Genomic DNA, 24,809 nt, shown 5'->3' on the forward strand with positions numbered 1-24,809 from the left:
TCTTGCATGTATTTTTTCAGTCATAAGTTAGGTTGCAGAAAGACTACTTAAGTCAACTGTTTTCCCCTGAAAAGGGAGTTCCATGCATCAGAACGCGAGGATTACGGACAGAGTAATCAGTACAAAATGAGATTAACAATTCAGTTGGAATATTAAATGTGAGGCTTAGTAAAATAAATATTTTCAGTAACAATCACTGTAAAGAATATAAGACCAATGTCTACTTTAGCAGAGCACAAACCAGCTTGGTTTTGTACTTGTCCATGTTAGTCTAATACAGACCCTTCCAATACACCTTATGTAAAGCACCTAATCTAGGTTTAACCACTGACAAGTCAAACATAATAAATAAACCAGAAATGCCAAACCTATGCATTTCATTTTCTTTGTTACATTTATAATATATGGTCAGAACCCAAGAGGTGGATTACAATGCAGCAAAAGGTATATATTAAATATATGCCAGAACAAACTAGTTTATCCTGGCTATAAGAAGCGAGCAGTTGTCTCTACCAATTCAGACCACACTAAAGGTAAATACATTGCTTACTTCCAGAAGGAAGAAGTTTGTCGTACTCAACAGTTTTCTTTGCAATGATGTTAACTGCTAGTGTAAATGCAGATGAAACATAGTAACATCCAGGCTCTGCAATCACATCAATACCAGATTCCTTAGGAAAGTAGACATCCAGCAGTGGCCTGATGACATGGTTAATCTAGGAAGTTGAAATCACAGATAGGACACATGTGACTCAGGTTATGTGTGTATATCACACACACCCTCTCAAGACAGCAGTGTACAGTTCCAGAAAGCATGACAAAAAGCTTACTCTGTTCCTCTATTATGACAAGTGTCCTTACCCAGAAGTGCAAAGTTTACCAAGAGTGTTTAAACATAGGTCATCCTGCTAAACACTGACAATTGAACACCATGAGTCTGAGTATCATGCAGTCCCTCCTCCCAACCAAAGCTCACGCCGAGGTTCACTAAAGACAACAAAAGTAATTTCAAAGTTTCTCTGGCACAACAGAGAATGTAAAGTTACATACAAAGCCAGAAGAACAGCAAAAGTGCCTTTGTGTGATTGGTTCTGAATGTTTTTGCATTAGAAACAGAATGAGTGTTTTAACACTGATGCTCAAATCTTAAGCCACATTTTTGATTATTTAAGAATTAAGATCCAATGAATTAAGATCCAATTTATGCCAAATCCATGTTAAAAGTTTTGTTTAAAAGCAAAACTATCAGTCTTCAATTCTAAAGCAAAGTGCCTGAAGCTTTTGTACAGTAGCAATACAGTTTATGATCCAAAGAATGCTAAGCAGTCTTTGCCCAAACCATGCAAGAGCAACCAGTTAGACATAAAATATATAGTCAGCCACAAAAAAAAAGTTACTGGCCCAATTCACCTTAGCAGAAGTTATGTCACAGATTGAACTATGGAAATCAGAGTTTATTCAATACAAACGAGATTTAAAAGGACTGATTACACTCCCAGGATAAAGAATATAAAACCAATTATTTGGATCTTATGGCTTACAGTTTAGTATGGAATTTAGAATAAGCTTCAGCTATCAATGTCAGTTTCTGTTTGAAGGTGAAACACTTCAACTTAAATCAAAATAAGAGTTTGAACTTTCAATACTTTGCATACCTCTTCAAGCTGAAGTTCTGAACCTGTGAAGCCTCCACCAATATCCAACATGTTCATCTTAAAGCCAAATTCTTCCTAAAATACATAGGCAGAACAGAACGTAAATACAGAGACAACTGTAACAAAAAAGTTGCCTTTTACTGTGGATATTTTTTATCAAGTTATATTTTGAGCATATTTAGCAAAGCATAGTCTAGCGAGCAAATTGTATCTTAGTAGGCATTAGTACAGTTCCCACTAAACATAGTAGTAACAGCATTAGGATGTCAATAGAGGCTGGTTGCACAATTCTCACGTAGAAGTCCCACAGCAACGTCAACTCCCATTTTGTGGTATTTGTTATACTCAGTATCTGTGGATCAGGGCAGAGCCTTCTGACGAGTTAGGAACTCACTGATCTGTATAATACAAGTCTTTCAGATATCGCTTATGTGACGAGTCTGCTACAATGAATTCACACAAAGATCAGTGAGAACTTCTGTTTTGTTGCCCTCCATGTGTAACCTGTCACAGATAATGCACTAACTGCAATAATAAGAGTAAAGAGATTAATTTAGATTCTTCTCTATCTAGCTTATAAGCTTCTCATTTATACAAAAATACTTTGAGAAGTGATTTTTGAATTTTGCAATATGTAGAACATATAAGACTCATTTATGTGAGTCATCTGAAACATCTAATAAATCCATTCTTCATACAAATTCAGATGCCCACCACAAAATATTGTATCTTTAACATATAAGCATTGTAGCAAATAACCTCAGAAGTCATGTGCACTGGGTTAGTAGTTCTATCATAAATGACAAGATACAAATGGTTAATATTTTAATATAACTTAAGAAAAGCCAATTGTGTATTTGCAGGATTTGAAATTTGAATTTCAAGAAGCCTTTACCAAAACTAGGAAATGATTTTTTTTTTTTTTTGTAAATGAATACCGAGTAACAGCAGTTATTTATTTCAACCATTTAGCTTCATTTTTTTCAGGAAAGTAGGTTGTCTTAGCAAGTATCTTTGTTTTTTTATGTAAACATATCAACGCTTTTTCTTTCCAGTGGTGCCTGTAAACAACTTATTGCTCTATAACCAGTGGCACACTAGGCTATTCCCTGTCAGTGGGACAGCATTCATTAACTTTTGTCCACAAGAAGTTTGTAAGGTTTGTTTTATCCTCTACGAATTGTCTCATGATGAAGTGTTTATTGCCTTACTAGAAGGTTTTTCCCTACATGGATACACTTTGGAAACACTGTGGTTGGCTTGTTAGTATGATTAGAATAGAACGGATCCTCTACTGAAGCACATGCAGGTGAATTATCTACTTACAGCCATGTCAAACACACACCGAGCATCAGATATAGCATGAATGTACGTTTGCAGTTCCTTGCAAGAGCCTGAAACGTGAAATCTGAAAGAAATAAAAACGCTGTTAATGCACAGATCCTTGCAGCTTTCAGACCAAGCAAACTGTTTCACTGTCTACAACAGTAGGGGAAGTAATTTGCTTCCAAGTGGCACAAGACAAGTTTGCATAATTGTATATTGACCGTGTAAAGAACACACTCAGATGACTGCCTTCTCTTCCACTGGATTCCACAAGGCCTATCTTAGCTTAGCAACCTCTTACTGCTAAAAATATCCTACAACAGGCTCATATTTAAGAAATAAGAGACTCACAGAACCTTTCAGTCTCTGCTCCTAAACAGGTTAAAGTTTTCCTCCATGGGTGCCAACGCTAACTGAGTACCTGTAGGAAGTCTCCTGTCTCCCATCCTCATTTTCATGGCCTTGCTTGCACACCCTCTCCCCTGGGCCACGCAGCTCTACTCCCAAAACACACTATCTACTCACTCCAACACTGGGGAGAGGGCACGGAGGGACATGTCCCTCTGCCACACTGCTCTGAAGCCTCTTCACCTTAAGCCAGATCTTGACTTCACAAGCAGGCTGGTGAGCAGGTAACCAGCACCAGAGGAGTACCAATGCCTCCCACAAGCTCCTGAAACCCCTCTGGCTCCTTGTCCAAAAGGCTTAGGCAGTGCCCAAACACTGCTAGCAGCTGAGGTAATACAGTGAGCACCAGCACGCCCACAGGCTTCCTAGTATGGTCTGCTAGTTCTGGACAGACCGTGCACGCATATACCCATCTGAGCCACCACATTGTCTATTCAATTCTTTAAGGAATACCAGTCTGACACAAAGGTTATGAGCAACCTTCACTTTTTAAACTTGAAATGCACAAAAACCGTGGGTTCTTGGTTAAAGTTGGCGTAGATGTTCTGGATATTAAAACAAATGTTTATTTCCTCAGTAGTGTAATATATTTTAAAAGAGATTCATCATTTTTAATGATTATAGTACTGCTATCCCCTAACATCAATTCTGGATAGATTTAAATCAAAACAAAATTGTTTAAAATCTTCAAAACCTTTTGTTTTAAAATACTTTTTTTGCTGTTTTGACAACCCATCTCATTTGATTGCCTTCTGAAACCATTTGTGAATGTCATACATTAGTAGCTAAAGTTAGACGAAACAAAAACTGTGTGTGCATTTTTCCTCCATACAGTGAAATCTTTGTGTCAGGCTTAAAATTAAAATACCACAGATGATTTGGAAGCTCTCAGAACACCAGGATTCAATTTCTGTCACTGGCACATCAAAAACCTTTCTGAATACTGTATCTTAATGATCAAGAAGTGACACAGGACTCAGCTCTTTGAAAGTAACCTCATGTTCACCTTGTTCAAGAATCTGTCCAAGCTATCTCATGTTATACTAGCAGCTTATCTGGTCTACTATTTATTACTGGAAAAAATAAAAATCAAGTTACTGTGGAAGTTCAAGAGCAAAGATATAAGACAAGAAAGGTTTTTAAACCTTGCTTTAACACCAGCAGAAAGATTTTTGATACTCTATTTCAAATTGCTTCAATGTCAGTAATAGTTACTTTGTTTCACTAGTTTTTGCTTGGATATTAGTGCTTTGCTTACAAGCAAAAAATCATGATCCAAAACGTTTTATTTCTAAATCCCTGTAAAAAAAAAAGAAGTGCCAAAAAAGGGGGAAAAAAGTCCTTTTGTGCTGTAGTTCTAAGTCTTGAACACATCATATAAACATCGTCCCAGCCAGCAGAGAACAATGAAGTTACTCACTTAACACCAACTATTTGGACTCCAAACTCCTTAGCACATTCCATCAGATGCCTACAGTTCTTCAGGGTGGTGCCAAACTTCATATTCATCTCCTCATCAGCAGTAATGTCTTCTGTGGCAATGTGCAGTAAGAGCCTAAGAGAAGGGGAAGATGATTGGGGCAGTTGGTTTACATCATCAGCACATGTGAAGCCTGAAGACTGTCAGAAGTATGTTGATTATGTTGTCAGTACTCCAGCTCCATCGATGGATGAGTCAAGTGAACCTAATAAAAACAATCCTGTACAGAGAAAAAACTAGCAATTAGGGGCTAAAACATGGAGCCAACAAGGATAAGGGATTTCGAAATGCAGCAACTAAGACTCTTTTGTAGCAGCAAGAGTCTGTTGAGTGCTGTAATAAAAGAGAACGTTACCTTCTAATAAAGTATGCTTTCCCTTAACACCCTTAGTGACTGTAACATGGTTTTCCCGTCTCTGACCTCCTTTGTAGCCCACGGGAGGATGGAGAACCCCCTTGAGTCAGTCTTGTGTCAGATGTGGTTCAATGTAACACCTGGAGAACCTTTGGCTGACACATTCAAAGTACACCCTGGCCATGTCCTCTGCCCCCCCAAGGGACCTGGGCACATGGTTTGGGGGTCCCCACTCTTCCCCTGCTCCCTGCAGGCTCCTGTGGAGCAGCAATGCACTCAGCACCACCTCTTACAGCCTTAGGCAGCGAGATAAGGTCCCCACTCAGGTCAAAGCCTAACTCTGCGTAGGCTCGGCAAGCCTCAGCATCAGTCCTTGACCGTTTGCTGCATTAAACAACACTTGAGTGGCAAAGGCACGCTTATGTCAAACCCTCTCCAGGTACACCCCCAAGGTTTACAAATTCAAACTGCTGTCCACCAAGAAACTCACCGCCTTTCCTGCTCCCCCAGCCACAATAAAAATCATCTTATTAAACCACGTGGTAAACGCAACAGAAGTTGGATTGTGTTATACACAGACTACACGGGAGCACGTTAGAGTTAGCCAACAGGAAGGGCACAAACAAATGGCAAAGCTCTGTGCCCAAAATGAAATAGTTCTTTTCAAGACATGCAACAAGCCAACTTAGCCTAGTTCAACGCATTTTGTCATGGTTAACACCTACCTTGACTTCTAAGAGTCCTTTTCAAATGTCTCACGATGTGTTTAAAATGCATTTTGTAAAGAGCAAAAAAACCCTGAATTCTCACACCAGTTACCAAGCAATCCTCCTTAAAATTAAGGTCTATCACTTCATTCTTCTTGAGACACTGCCCGGCCTCTAGTGTGCTGTTTGTCTACTAGCACAGACATCTCTGAGAACTCTGTACTCAAATCACATTTTGTAAAGCATTTGGCTGACTATATTAAAAACTATTAAGTGTTCCTTTTTTTTTTAACCTTTTAAAGAATTTCAAAACCATAATATTATTGTTTGTAACCTCACATTAACATTAGTTAAAACCATTTCTTAAAGACAACACCCTATATTATATTTTATTGATAAACTGCTATAGCAGCATTATAAATCAGCTAAGAGATTCTCCCTCCCTCTAGTGGAAGCCACTGTGAAGAAGCATAATTCTTACTTCTAGAAGTTTTAGGATGATCTTTCTTCCTACATCTCAGCCTCTTAGAGCAGGGATAGAGGATGATGTGTATGCTTGGAGGTTTGCTTTTTTTTAATTTTTATTTTTCAAGAAGCATTGATCCTTAAAAAGAGCTATTCCTCTGATGGAGCTCTTAGGACACCACCAACCTTAGCTGTTACCTTTGGACTTTTCCAAGCAGAATTTATTAGAAGGAAATGATAGAAAGTAAAGCTGTAGGTATTCCTTTCTCACATTTCTCCTCTTTATTCAAAGAATTCGCAATCTCAAGTTACCGAGACTTCCAAAGACAGATACATCTGGATAACTGTTAGTGCACAAAGTTACAAAGATTTTCTGAAAATTAGGAGGAGCAGAATTACAGTTTCTTAAGCAGGACTTCCTCTGGCAGAGTGCAGTTAGCTTTATCTACAGAAGACAACCTAGCTGTGACTGCCATACAGAGGAAGAACAAGGCTGTATCAAGGTGTCCTGGTTCCAGTTAGGACAGAGTTAAGTAGCTCATAGTAGCTGGTAGGGTGCTATGTTTTGGATTAGGATGAGAAGAGCGCTGATAACATGCTGATGTTTTAATTGTTGCAGAGCAGTGTTTACACCAGGCCAAGGACTTTTCGGCTTCTTGCTCTGTCCTGCCAGCGAGCAGGCTGGGGGTGCAGCAGGAGCTGGGAGGGGACAGACCCAGGACAGCTGACCCAAACTGGCCAAAGGGGTATTCCATACCATCTGACGTCATGCTAAACAATATATAGGGGTGGCTGGCCGGGGTGGGGGGGCCGGCGGCTCGGGGATAGGCTGGGCATCGGTCAGCGGGTGGTGAGCAATTGCGTTGTGCATCACTTGTTTTCTTACACATTATTATTGTTAATACTATTACCATTATCACTATTATTATTATTATTGTTATTATTATTTTCCTGTCTTAATAAACTGTCTTTATCTCAACTCACAGGCTTCACTTTCCCGTTTCTCTCCCCCCATCCCAGAGAGGGAGGGGGGAGGGTGAGCGAACGGCTGTGTGGTGTTTAGCTGCCAGCCGGGTTAAACCACAACAGTCTTTTTGGCGCCCAACGTGGGGCCCGAAGGGTTGAGATATCGACAAATCTGACCAGAGTGTGTTAAACTAAAATTGGTATAAGTATTGGACCTGCTTAATAGTTGCTAGTCACGATGTTGATTGCCTTAATCTCCAGTCTGCTGTACCTGTATTCCAAATTGAGTTTTATGGTGCGTTACTTTCTGTATGTGCTCCCTGTTGCACTGTTTATCCTTTCCGGGCCCTGGTTTAAGATTGTTATGGTACTGTGCGGTGTAACAATGGCTTATGAAATGATGAAATATCTGGTCACGACTTTAACCTGGTATTTGTACTCAGCACTGACGTCGACTCTATACTTTGGAACCCATATCTCGGAAACTATTAGCAATTACACCTATTGCCTGTTTTCGTTAGGGAGCCAATCTGTGAAGGGGACAGGGGAAGACATGTTTCCCTACCTGTTCACTCTCCCTTTCTCCTTCACCACCACCCTCTTATCCCCCGAGCTAGTTACGGTGGTTCTCCGAGATGTTGAATATCCTTGGGATACTCAGACCAGCCTGCTCTTGTTGTTATGTCTCCTGAATGCGCTTCAGATTTTGTGGAGGGTTAAACAACTACTTAGGAATCTCATCCGGAGATCTGTCTTGAGGCGGGATAGTTGCGAGTGGCAGGGAGTGTGGGAGGATATGGGCAGGTTTCTAGAGCAGTGGTCACCTCCAGTGTTTTGGACATTCACCCCTGAACAACTGCAAAATCCTAAAAAGCTGGCAGAATGCTTGAAAAAAAGGTGTCATGACTCTGGCAGTTCCAAAGTGACACAAATCACTGTAGCGTGCTGGGGTCTGGCTTGTGCCTATCGAGCTGCAATTGATGTTATTAGCAACCTAGCTCCAGCTCCTGCAGCCGCCCCAGTTCCAGCTCCTGCAGCTACTCCAGCTGCAGCTCCTGCAGCCGCTCCAGTTCCAGCTCCTGCAGCTACTCCAGCTGCAGCTCCTGCAGCCGCTCCAGTTCCAGCTCCCGCAGCCACTCCAGCTCCAGCTCCTGCAGCCGCTCCAGTTCCAGCTCCTGCAGCTACTCCAGCTCCAGCTCCTGCAGCCGCTCCAGCTCCAGCTGCAGCTCCTGCAGCCGCTCCAGTTCCAGCTCCTGCAGCTACTCCAGCTCCAGCTCCTGCAGCCGCTCCAGCTCCTGCAGCCGCTCCAGTTCCAGCTCCTGCAGCTACTCCAGCTCCAGCTCCTGCAGCCGCTCCAGTTCCAGCTCCTGCAGCCACTCCAGCTCCTGCAGCCGCTCCAGCTCCAGCTCCTGCAGCTACTCCAGCTCCAGCTCCTGCAGCCGCTCCAGCTCCTGCAGCCGCTCCAGTTCCAGCTCCTGCAGCTACTCCAGCTCCAGCTCCTGCAGCCGCTCCAGTTCCAGCTCCTGCAGCCACTCCAGCTCCTGCAGCCACTCCAGCTCCAGCTCCTGCAGCTACTCCAGCTCCAGCTCCTGCAGCCGCTCCAGCTCCTGCAGCTGCTCCAGCTCCAGCTCCTGCAGCCGTTCCGGCTCCTGCAGCCGCTCCAGCTCCAGCTCCTGCAGCCACTCCAGCTCCAGCTCCTGCAGCTACTCCAGCTCCAGCTCCTGCAGCCGCTCCAGCTCCTGCAGCTGCTCCAGCTCCAGCTCCTGCAGCCGCTCCAGCCCCTGCAGCCGCTCCAGCTCCTGCAGCTGCCCCAGCTCCTGCAGCTGCCCCAGCTCGTGCAGCTGCTCCCACTCCTGTGGCTGGGTCAGAGAAACGAGCTGTAGCAGTGCAAGTTGACCCCGCAGAGGGTATCCCAACCCCTGTGGCAGACCCTGTGTCTGGGTCAGAGAAACGAGCTGTAGCAGTGCAAGTTGACCCCGCAGAGTGTATTCCAAGCCCTGTGGCAGACCCTGTGTCTGGGTCAGAGAAACGAGCTGTAGCAGTGCAAGTTGACCCCGCAGAGGGTATTCCAACCCCTGTGGCAGACCCTGTGGCTGGGTCAGAGAAACGAGCTGTAGCAGTGCAAGTTGCCCCTGTAGACAAGGTGAAAAAATGGTATAGAGGCTCAGGTCGTTTAAAACGCAGACAGTCTTCTGCTAAGTCTGGGCGAAGTGAAGACGAGGCTGGGCCATCAAAGGTGCAGGAGACTGAAGATGAGGATGAGGATGGCGAAAAATCAACAGTAACTACCCGGACTCCATACCAGCCATCAAAGGTGCAGGAGACTGAAGATGAGGATGAGGATGTCGGAAAATCAACAGTAATTACCCGGACTCTATACCAGCGTGAGCTACGAGATGTGCGAAAAGATTTTGGTCGCTGTATAGGCGAGCAGCTTGTCACCTGGCTGCTCCGGTGCTGGGACACGGGAGCCAATTATGTGGAATTGGAGGGCAAGGAAGCCAGGCGGCTGGGATCCCTTGCTAGGGACGCATGCATTGACAAAGCAATTGGAGATGGAGCACAATCTCGCAGCCTCTGGAGGCGTCTCCTGTCAGCTGTGAAGGAAAGGTATCTCTTCAAGGAAGAACTTGTATGTTTACCAAGCAAATGGACCACCATGGAGAAGGGAATTCAGTACCTGAGGGAATTGGCCGTACGGGAAGTAATTTATAAGGACCTAGATGACGCACAAACATCCACAGATCCAGATGCAGTCCAGTGTACACCACCCATGTGGCGGAAGTTTGTACGGAGTGCCCCATCATCATATGCCAACTCATTGGCAATACTAACCTGGAAAACGGAGGAGAATCCCACAGTGAATGAAGTGACTAAAATACTCCGGCAGTACGAAGGAAATCTCTCCTCTTCCCTAAAGGCCTGTGTCTCAGCTGTGGAGAAACTCTCTGAAGAGGTCCACCAACTTAAAGAGAATTTATCTTCCCCTCCACCTGAACGAACCAGTGTCCACCAGCTAAAAGAGAATGCTTTAGAGAAACTTTCTGAAAAGATCCACCAACTTGAAGAAAGATTATCTTCCCCTTCACCTGAACGAACCAGTGTCCACCAGCTAAAAGAGAATGCTTTGGAGAAACTTTCTGAAAAGATCCACCAACTTGAAGAAAGATTATCTTCCCCTTCACCTGAACGAACTAGTGTTCACCAGCTAAAAGAGAATACCTTGGAGAAACTTTCTGAAGAGATCCACCAACTTAAAGAGAGTTTATTTTCCTCCCCACCTGTACAAACCAGTGTCTCAGCTATTAGGGGTAAACGTTCATCTATGCAAGGAAGACAATATGGTGGGCACACACACCGCGCCACCCTATGGTTTTACCTACGTGACCATGGAGAGGACATGAGAAAATGGGATGGAAAATCTACTGCGACCCTAGAGGCACGGGTACGTGAATTGCAAAGGAAAACAATTGGGAAAAAGGAGTTCTCTGAAAGGTTTGCTGCTCCAACTTCCAGCAGGCAGTCCTTTAAACACAGAAATGAAGATTCTGACCAGGACTAGAGGGGCCCTGCCTCCAGCCAGGGGGAGGAAAGGGACAATCGAGTTTATTGGACTGTGTGGATTCGATGGCCTGGCACGTCAGACGCACAGAAGTATAAGGCTTTGGTAGACACCGGTGCACAATGTACTCTAATGCCATCAAGCTATAAAGGGCCAGAGCCCATCTGTATTTATGGTGTGACGGGGGGATCCCAGCAGTTAACTGTATTGGAGGCTGAAGTGAGTCTAACCGGTAATGAGTGGCAAAAGCACCGTATTGTGACTGGCCCAGATGCTCCGTGCATCCTTGGCATAGACTATCTTAGAAGAGGATATTTCAAGGACCCAAAAGGGTTCCGCTGGGCTTTTGGCATAGCTGCTTTGGAGACAGAGGACATTAAACAGTTGTCTACCTTGCCTGGTCTCTCAGAGGACCCTTCTGTTGTGGGGTTGCTGAGGGTTGAAGAACAGCAAGTGCCGATCGCTACCACAACTGTGCACCGGCGGCAATATCGCACCAACCGAGACTCCCTGAGTCCCATCCATAAGCTAATTCGTCAACTGGAGAGCCAAGGAGTGATCAGCAAGACTCATTCACCTTTTAATAGTCCCATATGGCCAGTGCGAAAGTCTAATGGTGAGTGGAGACTAACAGTGGACTATCGTGGCCTGAACGAAGTCACGCCACCACTGAGTGCTGCAGTGCCGGACATGCTAGAACTCCAGTATGAACTGGAATCAAAGGCAGCCAAGTGGTATGCCACAATTGATATCGCTAATGCATTTTTCTCCATCCCTCTAGCAGCACAGTGCAGGCCACAGTTTGCTTTCACTTGGAGGGGAGTCCAATATACTTGGAATCGGCTGCCCCAGGGGTGGAAACACAGCCCTACCATTTGCCATGGACTGATCCAGTCTGCGCTGGAGCAGGGGGAAGCTCCTGAACACCTGCAGTACATCGATGACATCATTGTGTGGGGTGACACTGCAGAAGAAGTTTTCGAGAAAGGGAAGAAAATAGTCCAAATCCTTCTGAAGGCCGGTTTTGCCATAAAACAGAATAAAGTTAAAGGACCTGCACGAGAGATCCAGTTTTTAGGAATAAAATGGCAAGATGGACGCCGTCAAATCCCAATGGATGTGATCAACAAAATAACAGCTATGTCTCCACCAACTAGCAAAAAAGAAACACAAACTTTCCTAGGTGTCGTGGGGTTTTGGAGAATGCATATTCCAAATTACAGTCTGATTGTAAACCCGCTCTACCAAGTAACCCGTAAGAAGAATGCTTTTGAATGGGGCCCTGAGCAACGACAAGCCTTTGAACAAATTAAGCAGGAAATAGTTCATGCAGTAGCCCTCGGGCCAGTCCGAACAGGACCAGATGTAAAGAATGTGCTCTACACCGCAGCCGGAGAGAATGGTCCCACCTGGAGCCTCTGGCAGAAAGAACCTGGGGAAACTCGAGGTCGACCCCTGGGGTTTTGGAGTCGGGGATACAGAGGATCTGAAGCCCGCTATACTCCAACTGAAAAGGAGATATTGGCAGCATATGAAGGAGTTCGATCTGCTTCGGAAGTGGTCGGTACTGAAGTGCAGCTCCTCCTGGCACCCCGACTGCCGGTACTAGGCTGGATGTTCAAAGGAAGGGTCCCCTCTACGCATCATGCAACTGATGCTACATGGAGCAAGTGGGTTGCACTGATTACTCAGCGGGCTCGAATAGGAAACCCCAGTCGCCCAGGAATCTTGGAGGTGATTATGGACTGGCCAGAAGGCAAATACTTTGGGATATCACCAGAGGAGGAGGTGGTTCGTGCTGAAGAAGCCCCCCTGTACAACAAGCTACCGGAAAACGAGAAGAAATATGCCTTGTTCACTGACGGGTCCTGTCGTATTGTGGGAAAGCATCGGAGATGGAAAGCTGCTGTATGGAGTCCTACACGACGAGTTGCAGAAGCTGCTGAGGGAGAAGGTGAATCGAGTCAGTTTGCAGAAGTAAAAGCCATTCAGCTGGCTTTAGATATTGCTGAACGAGAAAAGTGGCCAGTTCTCTATCTCTATACTGATTCATGGATGGTAGCAAATGCCCTGTGGGGGTGGTTACAGCAATGGAAGCAGAACAACTGGCAGCGCAGGGGCAAGCCCATCTGGGCTGCGGCATTGTGGCAAGATATTGCTGCCCGGGTAGAGAACCTGGTTGTAAAGGTACGCCATGTAGATGCTCATGTGCCCAAGAATCGGGCTACTGAAGAACACCAAAACAACCAGCAGGTGGATCAGGCTGCTAAGATTGAAGTGGCTCAGGTGGACCTGGACTGGCAACATAAAGGTGAATTATTTATAGCCCGATGGGCCCATGACACCTCAGGCCATCAAGGTAGAGATGCAACCTACAGATGGGCTCGTGATCGAGGGGTGGACCTGACCATGGACACTATAGCACAGGTTATTCATGACTGTGAAACATGTGCTGCAATCAAGCAAGCCAAACGGTCAAAACCTCTTTGGTATGGAGGACGATGGCTGAAATATAAATATGGAGAGGCCTGGCAGATTGATTACATTACACTCCCTCAAACCCGCAACGGCAAGCGCCACGTACTTACAATGGTGGAAGCAACCACCGGATGGCTGGAAACATATCCTGTGCCCCATGCCACCGCCCGGAACACTATCCTGGGCCTTGAAAAGCAAGTCTTATGGCGACATGGCACCCCAGAGAGAATTGAGTCAGACAACGGGACTCATTTCCGAAACAACCTTATAGACACTTGGGCCAAAGAACATGGTATTGAGTGGGTGTATCACATCCCCTATCATGCACCAGCCTCTGGAAAAGTTGAACGATACAATGGACTGTTGAAGACTACACTGAAAGCAATGGGTGCTGGGACATTCAAAAATTGGGATACACATTTGGCAAAGGCCACCTGGTTAGTCAATACCAGGGGATCTGCCAACCGAGCTGGACCTGCCCAATCAAACCTGTTACGCACTGTAGAAGGGGATAAAGTTCCTGTAGTGCACGTAAGAAACATGCTGGGTAAAACAGTCTGGGTTACTCCTGCCTCAGGAAAAGGCAAACCCATTCATGGAATTGCTTTTGCTCAGGGACCTGGATGCACTTGGTGGGTAATGCAAAAGAATGGGGAGGTCCGGTGTGTACCTCAAGGGGATTTGATACTGGGTGAGAATAGCCCATGAGTTGAATTGTAGTATGTTAATTATTATATAATAATGTATGTCATCACTACCATGATTGCTATATATCATAGATGAAAATGATGATTAATTAGAATGTATTGGACAGAGTGTAACCTGAGCATGACATAAATGGTATGGAATAAGGGGTGGATATCTGTCCTGGTTCCAGTTAGGACAGAGTTAAGTAGCTCATAGTAGCTGGTAGGGTGCTATGTTTTGGATTAGGATGAGAAGAGCGCTGATAACATGCTGATGTTTTAATTGTTGCAGAGCAGTGTTTACACCAGGCCAAGGACTTTTCGGCTTCTTGCTCTGTCCTGCCAGCGAGCAGGCTGGGGGTGCAGCAGGAGCTGGGAGGGGACAGACCCAGGACAGCTGACCCAAACTGGCCAAAGGGGTATTCCATACCATCTGACGTCATGCTAAACAATATATAGGGGTGGCTGGCCGGGGTGGGGGGGCCGGCGGCTCGGGAATAGGCTGGGCATCGGTCAGCGGGTGGTGAGCAATTGCGTTGTGCATCACTTGTTTTCTTACACATTATTATTGTTAATACTATTACCATTATCACTATTATTATTATTATTGTTATTATTATTTTCCTGTCTTAATAAACTGTCTTTATCTCAACTCACAGGCTTCACTTTCCCGTTTCTCTCCCCCCATCCCAGAGAGGGAGGGGGGAGGGTGAGCGAACGGCTGTGTGGTGTTTAGCTGCCAGCCGGGTTAAACCACAACACAAGGCTTCAACATTTTAAAAATGCACCAAGGAAGAAAAATAAAGCCCATGGTTATCACTCCAGTATCAAAGTATTAATGAACTGAGTAAGAGAATTCAAATTAAAAACAGAACCAAACAACTCTCTACCAAGTAGGAGAACTTGAGATCAGGTTTCTAGAAAACAGATGGCAATTTACAGTTCTTTTATGAAAGTTAAATTTCTTGTCCTTAATAAATAATAATTATTTCAAATATTAGACTATAGGATCCTTGAAAAAATGTAAAGAGTTTGTGCAACTCCTTCACTCTGCTTCTCTGTTTGGCAATTGTACTGTCTCAAGAAAAATCTGCATCCTAACTTCTCTTACTGTGGACATTAAGATGCCTCTTTTAGAAGGAGTTCTCTGTTAGATTCGAAGAAGCAAATTGGCAAAAAATAATAAAACACTATAAAAGCACCAGTAAAAACCGGTAAAATACTAAATGACGTAAAAGACAGCCATAACTTTGCCAAGGCACTCAGATTTGCGGAGTCCGTCAAGGTAAAAATTTTACGCAGAGTACAAAGAACGTGATCTCTGATAACTAATACAAGAACTACTCCCCAGCATGCAAAACACTGACAGGCTGCTATGAGGATGAAGAGTAGTCACTACCAACAGCAATATGAAAACAGAAGCCAAGCACACAGTATGAGTAGTCTCCAAACTCTGTATGACTCTGTAGAATTTTGCCAGTTCTGTAACTATGGCCACAGTTTTGAGATGACAGGACTCTTTAAGGACAGTCTAGAACCAGTAACTCTGAAAAGGATGCCAGGAATCCCATCTTTTAATGTGCTCTGACGAAGCTGTCAGGAAGCTGTACCGCATTAGTCACTGGGAAGCAATATAATATCCACTTAGGCTCTGACTTCAAAAAAGTGACCCACAGCAAAAGCTTTCGTACGTGAAGGAGGTGATGCTTAATGACATGAGCATCTACCAGTCTTTTTTTAACAGCCAGAATATCAGCTTTGATGATCTCTACAGAAAGCATCTGTGCCAATGCTGAAGTGACTAGAAATAGAACTGGAGTTAGATTTCTCACTAACAGTGGGCTTATATCTGTAGGTATATTTAACACCTGCACAGCACATCCAAGCCCTAGATGGGACCCAGTGCACAAGCTGATTTGCTGATAATCTCAGCACATTCTTAGGCTGAAGCCACTCATTTTCGAACAGAATATTCTAAAGGGAAAAACAGAAATCACAACAAAACAGAAGAATGGACTTGCGGATGACAACGTGCCAGACTCCTGAGATTTGATGACTGAAACCTTTCTACAAAGACTGCCCTACTACAAGATCTCTCCCAAAACAAGGGCCTTACTATCATATAGGAAGCTGAGACTCAGAGGAAAAAACTTGAGGGGAAAAAAAAACTACCTTCAAGACAGATATCATAAAGAGAAGAGATAAACAGATATGCAAGTTGTATTAAAGAAGCTATGTATCATTGCTGCAGCTTAACAAACAACCCAGAATACAGGCAAAATTAAACCTCTCCAACGTAAAAAGCAAAAGCATAATTTTGACACTTACTTAGCATTTGGATGGTTACGTGCAATTTTCTTCAGCTCGATATCACTGTCACAAGTCATGATGTTTATCCCAGCTTTTGCCGCATACTTTATCTGAGAAGCTTGCTTGCAAGGATTTGTATATATAATGTTTTCAGGAGAAATGCCCAGGCCTTGTACCAATGCCATTTCAGACTGAAAAACAGGAGCATACCAGAGTTTCACAGTCAAGTGCACTAACTGAAAACTCAGTGAAGAAACTGTGCTCTAGCACTGTAGGAAGTAGTCCAAATAAGATACAGAAAACTAACCACCGCTTTTAGGATGGAAGAATAGATTTTTAACAGCCAGCTGAACATAGGAGTTCACATTTTAGACTATATTATATATAACCACAGCACTTAATACTAAAAAATCTGTTTTTAAAACACTGGACAGATGGAAGGAAATAAGGAAGACAGATATGAAGACAATGAACACTTACTTTACTGGAACATGCAAATCCAATCCCAAGGGTTCCCAGAATTTCGAGTACACCTGGAGTAGAATTGCATCTTACAGGATAAAATGGTTTTATTGGTGCCATCACATTCTGCCATTGTATGTTTTTCTTTACAAGCTTTCCAAGATCACCAACATAAAATGCTCTTTTTCCGGTCTAAAAAAACGAAGTTAGGAAAATAAAATACCTGACATTGTGAGTTTGCTGTCAAAACACAAACAACCTAAGAAAAAGTCATAAAGAATTATGTATTTTTTTTTGGTCCTGATATTAACTTCTAGGTTTGACCCTGAGCAATTCTCTTGTTTGTACTTTTACCTAGCAATTTGAACTAGCTTTAAAATCAAAGGTAATACCTACCACTTCAAAAATATTATGAATGGCTTATAGATAATAATCTGAAATTCCTGGACAAAAGATAAAACTTAAAGGCCAAATACTCAGTTTATCTAAAAATACAAAATAGGTTACAAATCACTTCCAACTTAGCATTTTTAGAAGTCTGCGATTCTTTGGAGGAAGAAAATCCACTGGGATGAAAGCGACCACAGTCTCAACATAATTTGCAGCTTATTACACAAGGAAAAAAAGTCTAATGTACTACCATTACTTCAACATCTAGATAATAGCTCATTTTATTGAAAATTTGTTTGATAATAAATTTGACTACATGAATTACATTATTGAGACTGTTCTCCACATTTTATGGAGCACAAAGTTTAAGCAGAATTTAAAGAACTTAATTCAACACGTTAAAGTTGCAGAGTCAAGTACATGATCTTTAACAAAATGCACAGATAGTTTTCTGGAAACTGCAACAGTCCCCCTTGTGCATCTGTCACCACAGTCTTGCTTAATATCAAGTCATGATGTCGATGTAGAGGACCAAAATCCAAACTGATCATTCTGTATTTGTTCATAATGTGCACTCAGTAAAAATCCTGTAAACAAATAGCCTAATTATATTAAAGACCATCACAAAATACATGATCAATCTGAATTAAGACTGTACATCAAACGTTAATTCTAGCATTTGACTAGATACAAAACGCAGATACAAAACTTTGTTGTGGCTTATTGTACACAATGTCTTTATTTTTGTTTAAAAAATAACACAAATAGAAATTCCATCGGGTGGAAGCATACTGACCCCCTGTACGGGTCACCAGCAGGAATGGGATCTGGAGCTTTAGATCCATGGCACACGCCTCTACCCCTTGAGCTAAAGGAGTAAATGAAAGCAGCAGGAGGCAGCTATCCTCTGTGAGCCAGCCAGTGGTTGGAGACATGACATGTTGCCAGTAGTTTACCTATTTATTTGCTAGACAGAAAAAGAATATTAGGAATCAGGATTTGGGAATCCTTTACCTGAGTTCAGAAGGCCATGGGATTTAGCTATTTGCTGTACTATAGATGAGCACTTGCATTTGAACATCAGTTTTGGTAAACCAAGGGAAAAAAGTGAACAACTCATAGGTGTGGCATATTAAAGATACAGGACTTGCTAATTAAACTTAATTTTTCATAAAGGTCTTTCTTTCTACAGCCTTGTCAACAAAACAAAGCCTACAACATCTTCCTACCTCCTAAGAAATGAGTGAAGCCTGATTTCAATAACTATTACTACCGTATACACAGAGTTATTTAATTTTTTTTTCCAGTGGATTGCTAAGCCTCAATAGCTTTTAGACCAGTTTATTTTCTTGGAAGAAAAAAGCTGCACCTCACAGTGTTCTTGGTCTTGATACCTGTGCTTCTTACACCTGGGAAGGTAGGGAAGGTGTACAACCATATGATTATGTCTGACCACAGAAATTTTAAACATGGCTTTAAGCTGGCTCAGCACATGCATTTGTCCAAACTTTGGTGTATTTTCAGGGAAAAAGCAGAAAATTGTTTTTAACTCAGCAATACACGCTTGTCAAATTTCAGGTTCCTGGTCTAAACCCCACTGAAAACAACATTTCTTTGAAGAATGAGATAGGAACCTGTATTTAACACAATCAGCAAAATTACCTTCCTGTTAACCATGCTCAGGGAGGTAACAATTGCTGTCCAAATTTCCCCAACAGAATTCAGCCTTAGGAAAACAAACAACATGAAGTAAAATTAGAATGGGTAACTACTTTATAAGGTGAATTTTAGCCGACTGTTCCTCTGTTGCTGTCAGATCATCAGTGCTAAATACCTTGACCTAGTTTGAAGACTTAGAACTAAACCAGAAGATCTGGAAAATTTATAAAACTTACATGAGTATGTTCATAAATACAGTTGTCAATAACATCTGCAAGAGTTGCTCCTTCATCCAACAGGCCAATGGAGTAATTTGCATCCTCGAGAAATCCTTTCATCTCAGCCGTATTCCGCGAAGCCGACAGTCATAAACCAAGAAACACAAGGGATGGGCTTCCAAGCCTTAAATCCGGGTCCTTAAATTATGCAACAAACTGTACAAAGAAAACAAACCAATGGGAAAAGAGGCACAAAGCATACCCTTCATCTTTTGACAGAATTAGAATAGTATTTATTAAGCAAAGCTGGTTGTTTTCTAAAGACACCTGTATTTGGCTTTAAAAATAACAGAAATACAGGCTTCCAGTCAAAAATGTGAATAGAAACCAGAAACATTGCAGCTGGATGTTAAAACAATGCTTTACTGAGACCCTAAAAGCTAATAAGATGGTTTTGGCTTCAAATGTTCATAAGGTCATGATAATTACTTGTCTCATGTTTATTCCACTGCCTCCCTAGAATAGGTAAATAAATAAAAGCCAACATTTGCAACATAAGTTTGGTTAACACTGCTAACAACATGAAGAGATAGTTACTTGAGCTTCCTTTCAACTCAAGCTAATATTAAGAAAGACAACTGAAAAGCAGTTGCTCTTACTTCTTGTCATTATAGCCAGTAGCAGGGAAAACACTGGCATGAGCTTTGCATGCTTCCTGGATCCTTCATTCTGAGTATGCCACCTATGTTTCTCAAAAGAATTATCTCCTGCCAGGTGAATTTAACTCAGTGGTAGTGAAAATTTTCAATAAAATATCCAGGAGATGAATAACAAAGATAAGCATGCTTCTTACTCAGCATACTTGCCTCACAAGTGAGTCATACGCTTAAGTGAATCCTGAAGACCCAAAACAATTATGAAAGGCTAAGATAAATCCTGACATCGGTATGGCAAGTAAATTATAATTATAAAAACAATGACTAGGTGGCAGACATTTCAACAACCAGGAAAAACATCTTCAGAGTCACATCTCGTTTGAAGTTTGAGTAACAGCTAAAATTCCTTTAAGGAGGCTAACAAGCTTACAAATTCAGTTTGACTTGGAATCAATGAAACAAACGGGAACACTGGAGCCATATTTACACAGCCACCATCATGCTCGGAACAGGTACTTCATGGGTATCCTTGATTTGCCAGCTAATTAGAACAAAGACCTGAACACATTCACCTCCGTAAAATACCAGTGGTTTCCAGTAGCAGAGTACAAAAAACACATTTTTTTTTTCTCCTGAGAAGAAATCTAGCATCAGCATTTTACTGAAGACTCAATACAATTCCAGAGTATTAGAAATCTGAAGGTCAACAGAAGAAAAGCTATGAATATAATTTAAATGGTAATAGCAGTTTAGTTCTCTTGGAATAATTTCTGCCATAAATTTCTGCAAATTTATGCTATGACTCAAACAGCCTAATGTATAAAGTTTAGAAGTACTTCATACAACCTCAGGAACATGCTGGTTGTGTAATAAAACATTAAACTTTCTTTCTCCTACAACAGACCTTTTCTAGTCCCGCTGCATGAAGAATACCCAAAGAGAGGAGTAAGTAAACAACCATGCTGAACACACGCAAAAGCAAAATGATTTCCATTTTCAGCAGGTTATTCAAATGTAACATTACCCATTCAAAACCTATAACTTTCTAAATCCTTTTGTTACACTGAGGAGTGTTATAATTTAAAGGAAAAATACATTTTGCGTGGCATCTAAACCTACAATACGCTTGGAACACATACAATCAGTCCCATGACTTTAGAAAAAGTTCAGCAAGCCTCAATGACAATATTCTGACAGAGTAACCCTGTATAGGGTGATCTACGATCCCAGTTTCTTGTTCCCCCTCCCCACTCACATCCCATCTACCAAAACTGCAAGTATCTGCAACTGAAAGCATGTGAAGTGACCGGGCTGACAGAAGCCTCATAATTAACCTTCTTTTTTCAAGTTGTTGGACAAGTTCTGTATTTCTGACCGTAAGCTCACCATTCCCTAACATTATTGTACAAGCCCACCAAACAGTCCGAAGGCAAAACTAAATTCAGGATTTACTGTCTAGAAAAGGGTACTAGGCTAGATTTTAAAGCTGGATTTTTTTTTTTTTGTCTGGTTGGTTTTAGTACGACAAGCCACTTCCTACACTCTGAAGCATGCAGATGGTCATGAGTCCCTTCCACTGTACTAATGCATGTCTCCACCCACCCTCCCTGGGAGGAAGCACAGATCTGTCCTGTTGGAAGGTCCCGGGACACTCAATGGAAGCAGTCACAAGCACTGAATGGATTTTAGACTCAGACACACACACACCCTGCAGGCTAATTGCTGGTGCCTCTGACTGCACATGAAGCTTGGTCTAAACAAGCAGCCGGCTTTTTTCTCTCCAAGTCCTAGTATTTGTCTGAGTTACACGGGAGGGGATTTAGGCTAATTTTGTAGCACTTTTAAAATAAAGCTTTTTCATAGTCAATGATTGTGGTGTCTATAGTTTACAGAGACAGTGTCATTGTCAACTTTCCTCCAAAAGCTACATTTTTACTTTTAGGGAGGTCCTGTGGGAAGGAAAGAGAGCAAGATTAAATAAAGCATAGAGGGGGAAGAAGCATTTTTACCGTGAGCTCCCTGAAAGCAAAAACGACATGAACACTTAACTAGAAAGTTTACTTAAGACTTAACTTCAACTTACTCTGCTAAGTCGAAGATTAAGAAAAATGTTAGAGAGCAAAAATAAACAGATTAGCTTCACACAGGCAAGTTGCTCTATGAAAGACGGTAAAAACATTTGCATTTTATTTAACTAATTGATCATACCAACTTTAAACAACAGCAAGGTTTAATTAACACAGTAAGAGCTTTTTGTTAGCTTTGATGCAGGTCATTTCCTAAAACGCTGCCTCTCATAATTCAGTTATCCAAAAGCATCTTATGATCAAGAGGCAGAGACAAAAAATGAACCCATACTAGTACGGACAAATAACATAGCTTGCAGGAAGCCATAAACAACCTAGTATAACCTCTCCCAGGCTGCTAAACAGCACTTGCTTTTCCTAAGCATGTCTGTGACATCAAGCTTTTCATTTTGCAAAATTCATCTAGTAAAAGAGCCTACCAACTTCCATCCTCAGAGTCCCAGCTCATTACTCTCCTCTCCAATTTCTTCTGCTCTGGAAGAAATTCTCTCTTCACTCTTGTTGAGAGCAAGACAGAAAATCCACAGAGAAAACTGAAATTCCTACCAACGCTGCCACAGCAGCATCACACAACGGTGCATACATTTTTCTTTAACACATGAAGAGGGATTTGGCATTGTGCTATATCACCTTACTCTGTTCTGCCCCTCCTGACCTCCCATCCCAAAGTAGGAGGAGAATCAATGGTAAAATCTGTGGAAGACCAAATGAACACAGGCAAAAGAAAATCAGAAGGATGGTTTAAGACTTCCGAATCTGTAGGACAGTCAAATCATTACAATACAGAGTTCAGTCCACACTGGGAATGCTGACTTAATGCAACTCATAATTTGACAAACTTCATGTGGTAACACCACCCATTTTAGTTCCCGAAATGTTAGTCTGCACAGTGCTCCAGGGCATATATTTAAGGGCAAACAAAAGCTGTCAAGTGGTATGGAGACTTCTACATAGGCATGTAGTTGCTTTCTTTGAAGTAAGCATTACATCCTCAGGCTCTTCAAGATTTAACACAATGATTTCCCAGATGAAGAACTTTTATCTTAAAGTTCAAATATGTAAACACTGCAATTGACGCAAACATCTGGAACACAAGAAAATTAAAATACTCTGAAAAGCGGCTAAACACATGCTTGTCATATGCAAGCATCCATAACAAACTCGTTGCTTCCATTTTTTTCTTTTTATTGTCAGAATTACACATTGTTTGGCCTGGAAAAAAAAAAAAAAGGGTTTTTTCACTAAAAACTTCCTCCGCAGAGAACAAAGTCTCCACAAACCAGACAGGTTCCCAATAATGCCTTTCAACTACACGTCTCAGTAGACAAAATAAATATTTATGAGATTAACAATTATGCCAATGCAAAAATCCTAAAGACTTAGAAGACCTTCATCTCACGTTCCTTACTGTACTGGTTCTTCAAGAGTAAAAGATCAAAAAAATTGAAGCATTTTATCACTAACGTTGCCAATTAAATACAGAAGCAGATATACTAGGAAGGTAGAAACATGAGTCCCCTGTTTTCAGTACAAGAAATGCCCGTTTATATTCAGAGCATCTTTAAAGAGTATTCCAAGATGCTGTTTCACTAACTTGTGTCCTCATCACTCAGTTAGCTGAATGCAATCGTTAGCCAAGTAATGGAAATCCCGAAGCAGCTCTCTCTATTTACAATGACATTGGGCATTTTGCATCACTCAGGTTTGCCTCTCGGCACAAATCCAACGAGGGTCGCTGCAGAATACCTGCGCAGCTCAGGTTAATTTCCCCCTGCCTCCCTTCAGCAGTATTTCACACCATTAAATGAGCCATGTAACGGAGCATCTGTGATGAAGAAGAAAGCGAGCAAGGAGGAGGTACTCAGAAATAATGCCCTATTTGACATTTTCTTCCGCAACATCCATGCTTTCAAGAACTTTCTTCTGCTTTCTTGACATTTGAATACATTATTCAAAGCTGATAAGCCAGCAAAGCTTACCAAAAGGCATACTCTTGTAATCGCACGTATACTTCCGTGGTACCACGTTTGCTTGCACCCTCATGAAAGAGAAGTGCTACCTCACTTCCCTTCCCTCTCCCCACACTTACCAGTCGCTGCTAATATTCACTTTCCACGCTGCCCACTGGCCCTCTACTGTGCTCCCAGCTCTCGTTTCCCTACTGCCACCCAGCCCCATTCGGACAGAAAGGCAAGAGAGCTTGAAAGGCCAGCCAGCCCAAATAACTCCTGCTCCCACTGGGCACGCACAGGGCTGCCTAATAGATCAGCTTTCCCTTGGTAATTCCCTCCATTTCCAACCAACCAGACGTGGCAATAAATAGAACAAGTTTTCAAAGGAGCAACACCTCAGACCTCAGCTGCCAAACTGTTTGCTCAGGAAGTCAGAGCTTGAGAGCAAGACAGAACTAAAACCCCAAGTTCTTCCATGGCCAGCGTTGATACAACGACAAAAGTGGGAGGGAGAGAATTATAAAAAGGAAGCAAGTTTAATGGGAATATAAGTATACCTTCAGACAGAAGATTTTTATTTAAGTTCCATTGCAATATAAGATTAACAGTTATATTTAAAAGCTCAATTGACCTTTTTCCCCATTAAATCGCTTTACAAGTTGAACAGGACTCAAACTACCAATTAGCTGGCTAACTTAAATATATCTTAGCTGTGTTTGAGGCAATTACCCATGCTTCAGCACACCAAGCCATGCTGATTTACTGGCAAACGCTTACAGAGAACTGCTACATACATCACCTCCACATTCAATATTGAACTAGTTGTATTTGTGGACAGTATATTAGCACTAAAGACATAATAGATCCTAGAGCAAAATAAGCATGCAGAAAATCTGAACTTTCAGCCACAAATATAGCAAACCCAGCTGTGTTTCCATTCTAGGACAAGCTACACCTTGCGCTACTTGCTGCAGCACAGTCCACTAG

The 24,809-nt window shown here is 42.3% G+C and overlaps 1 protein-coding gene across 5 annotated transcripts in view; it reads right to left on the bottom strand.

Moving 5' to 3' along the window:
* The window catches only part of AZIN1 (antizyme inhibitor 1), a 34,454-nt gene that overhangs the window by 1,925 nt on the left and 7,720 nt on the right, over window positions 1-24,809 (bottom strand). For 2 of the 5 annotated variants that reach the window (XM_080579016.1, XM_080579017.1), the window contains exons 3-9: window positions 19,146-19,343; window positions 16,879-17,052; window positions 16,417-16,589; window positions 4,810-4,944; window positions 2,982-3,063; window positions 1,656-1,730; window positions 551-716 (exon numbers count right to left, since the gene is read on the bottom strand). In XM_080579016.1, coding sequence (XP_080435142.1) covers window positions 551-716; window positions 1,656-1,730; window positions 2,982-3,063; window positions 4,810-4,944; window positions 16,417-16,589; window positions 16,879-17,052; window positions 19,146-19,247 — 907 coding nt within the window. In that variant the 5' untranslated portion in view covers window positions 19,248-19,343. Of the gene's footprint in view, window positions 1-550; window positions 717-1,655; window positions 1,731-2,981; window positions 3,064-4,809; window positions 5,090-16,416; window positions 16,590-16,878; window positions 17,053-18,046; window positions 18,218-19,145; window positions 19,344-24,809 lie in introns of those variants that run through there. The other 3 variants (XM_080579020.1, XM_080579018.1, XM_080579019.1) reach the window with 3 other exon arrangements.

The sequence above is a fragment of the Anser brachyrhynchus genome, assembly GCF_964034855.1.
Source record: "Anser brachyrhynchus genome assembly, chromosome: 2".
In the NCBI taxonomy this organism is placed as follows: domain Eukaryota; kingdom Metazoa; phylum Chordata; class Aves; order Anseriformes; family Anatidae; genus Anser; species Anser brachyrhynchus.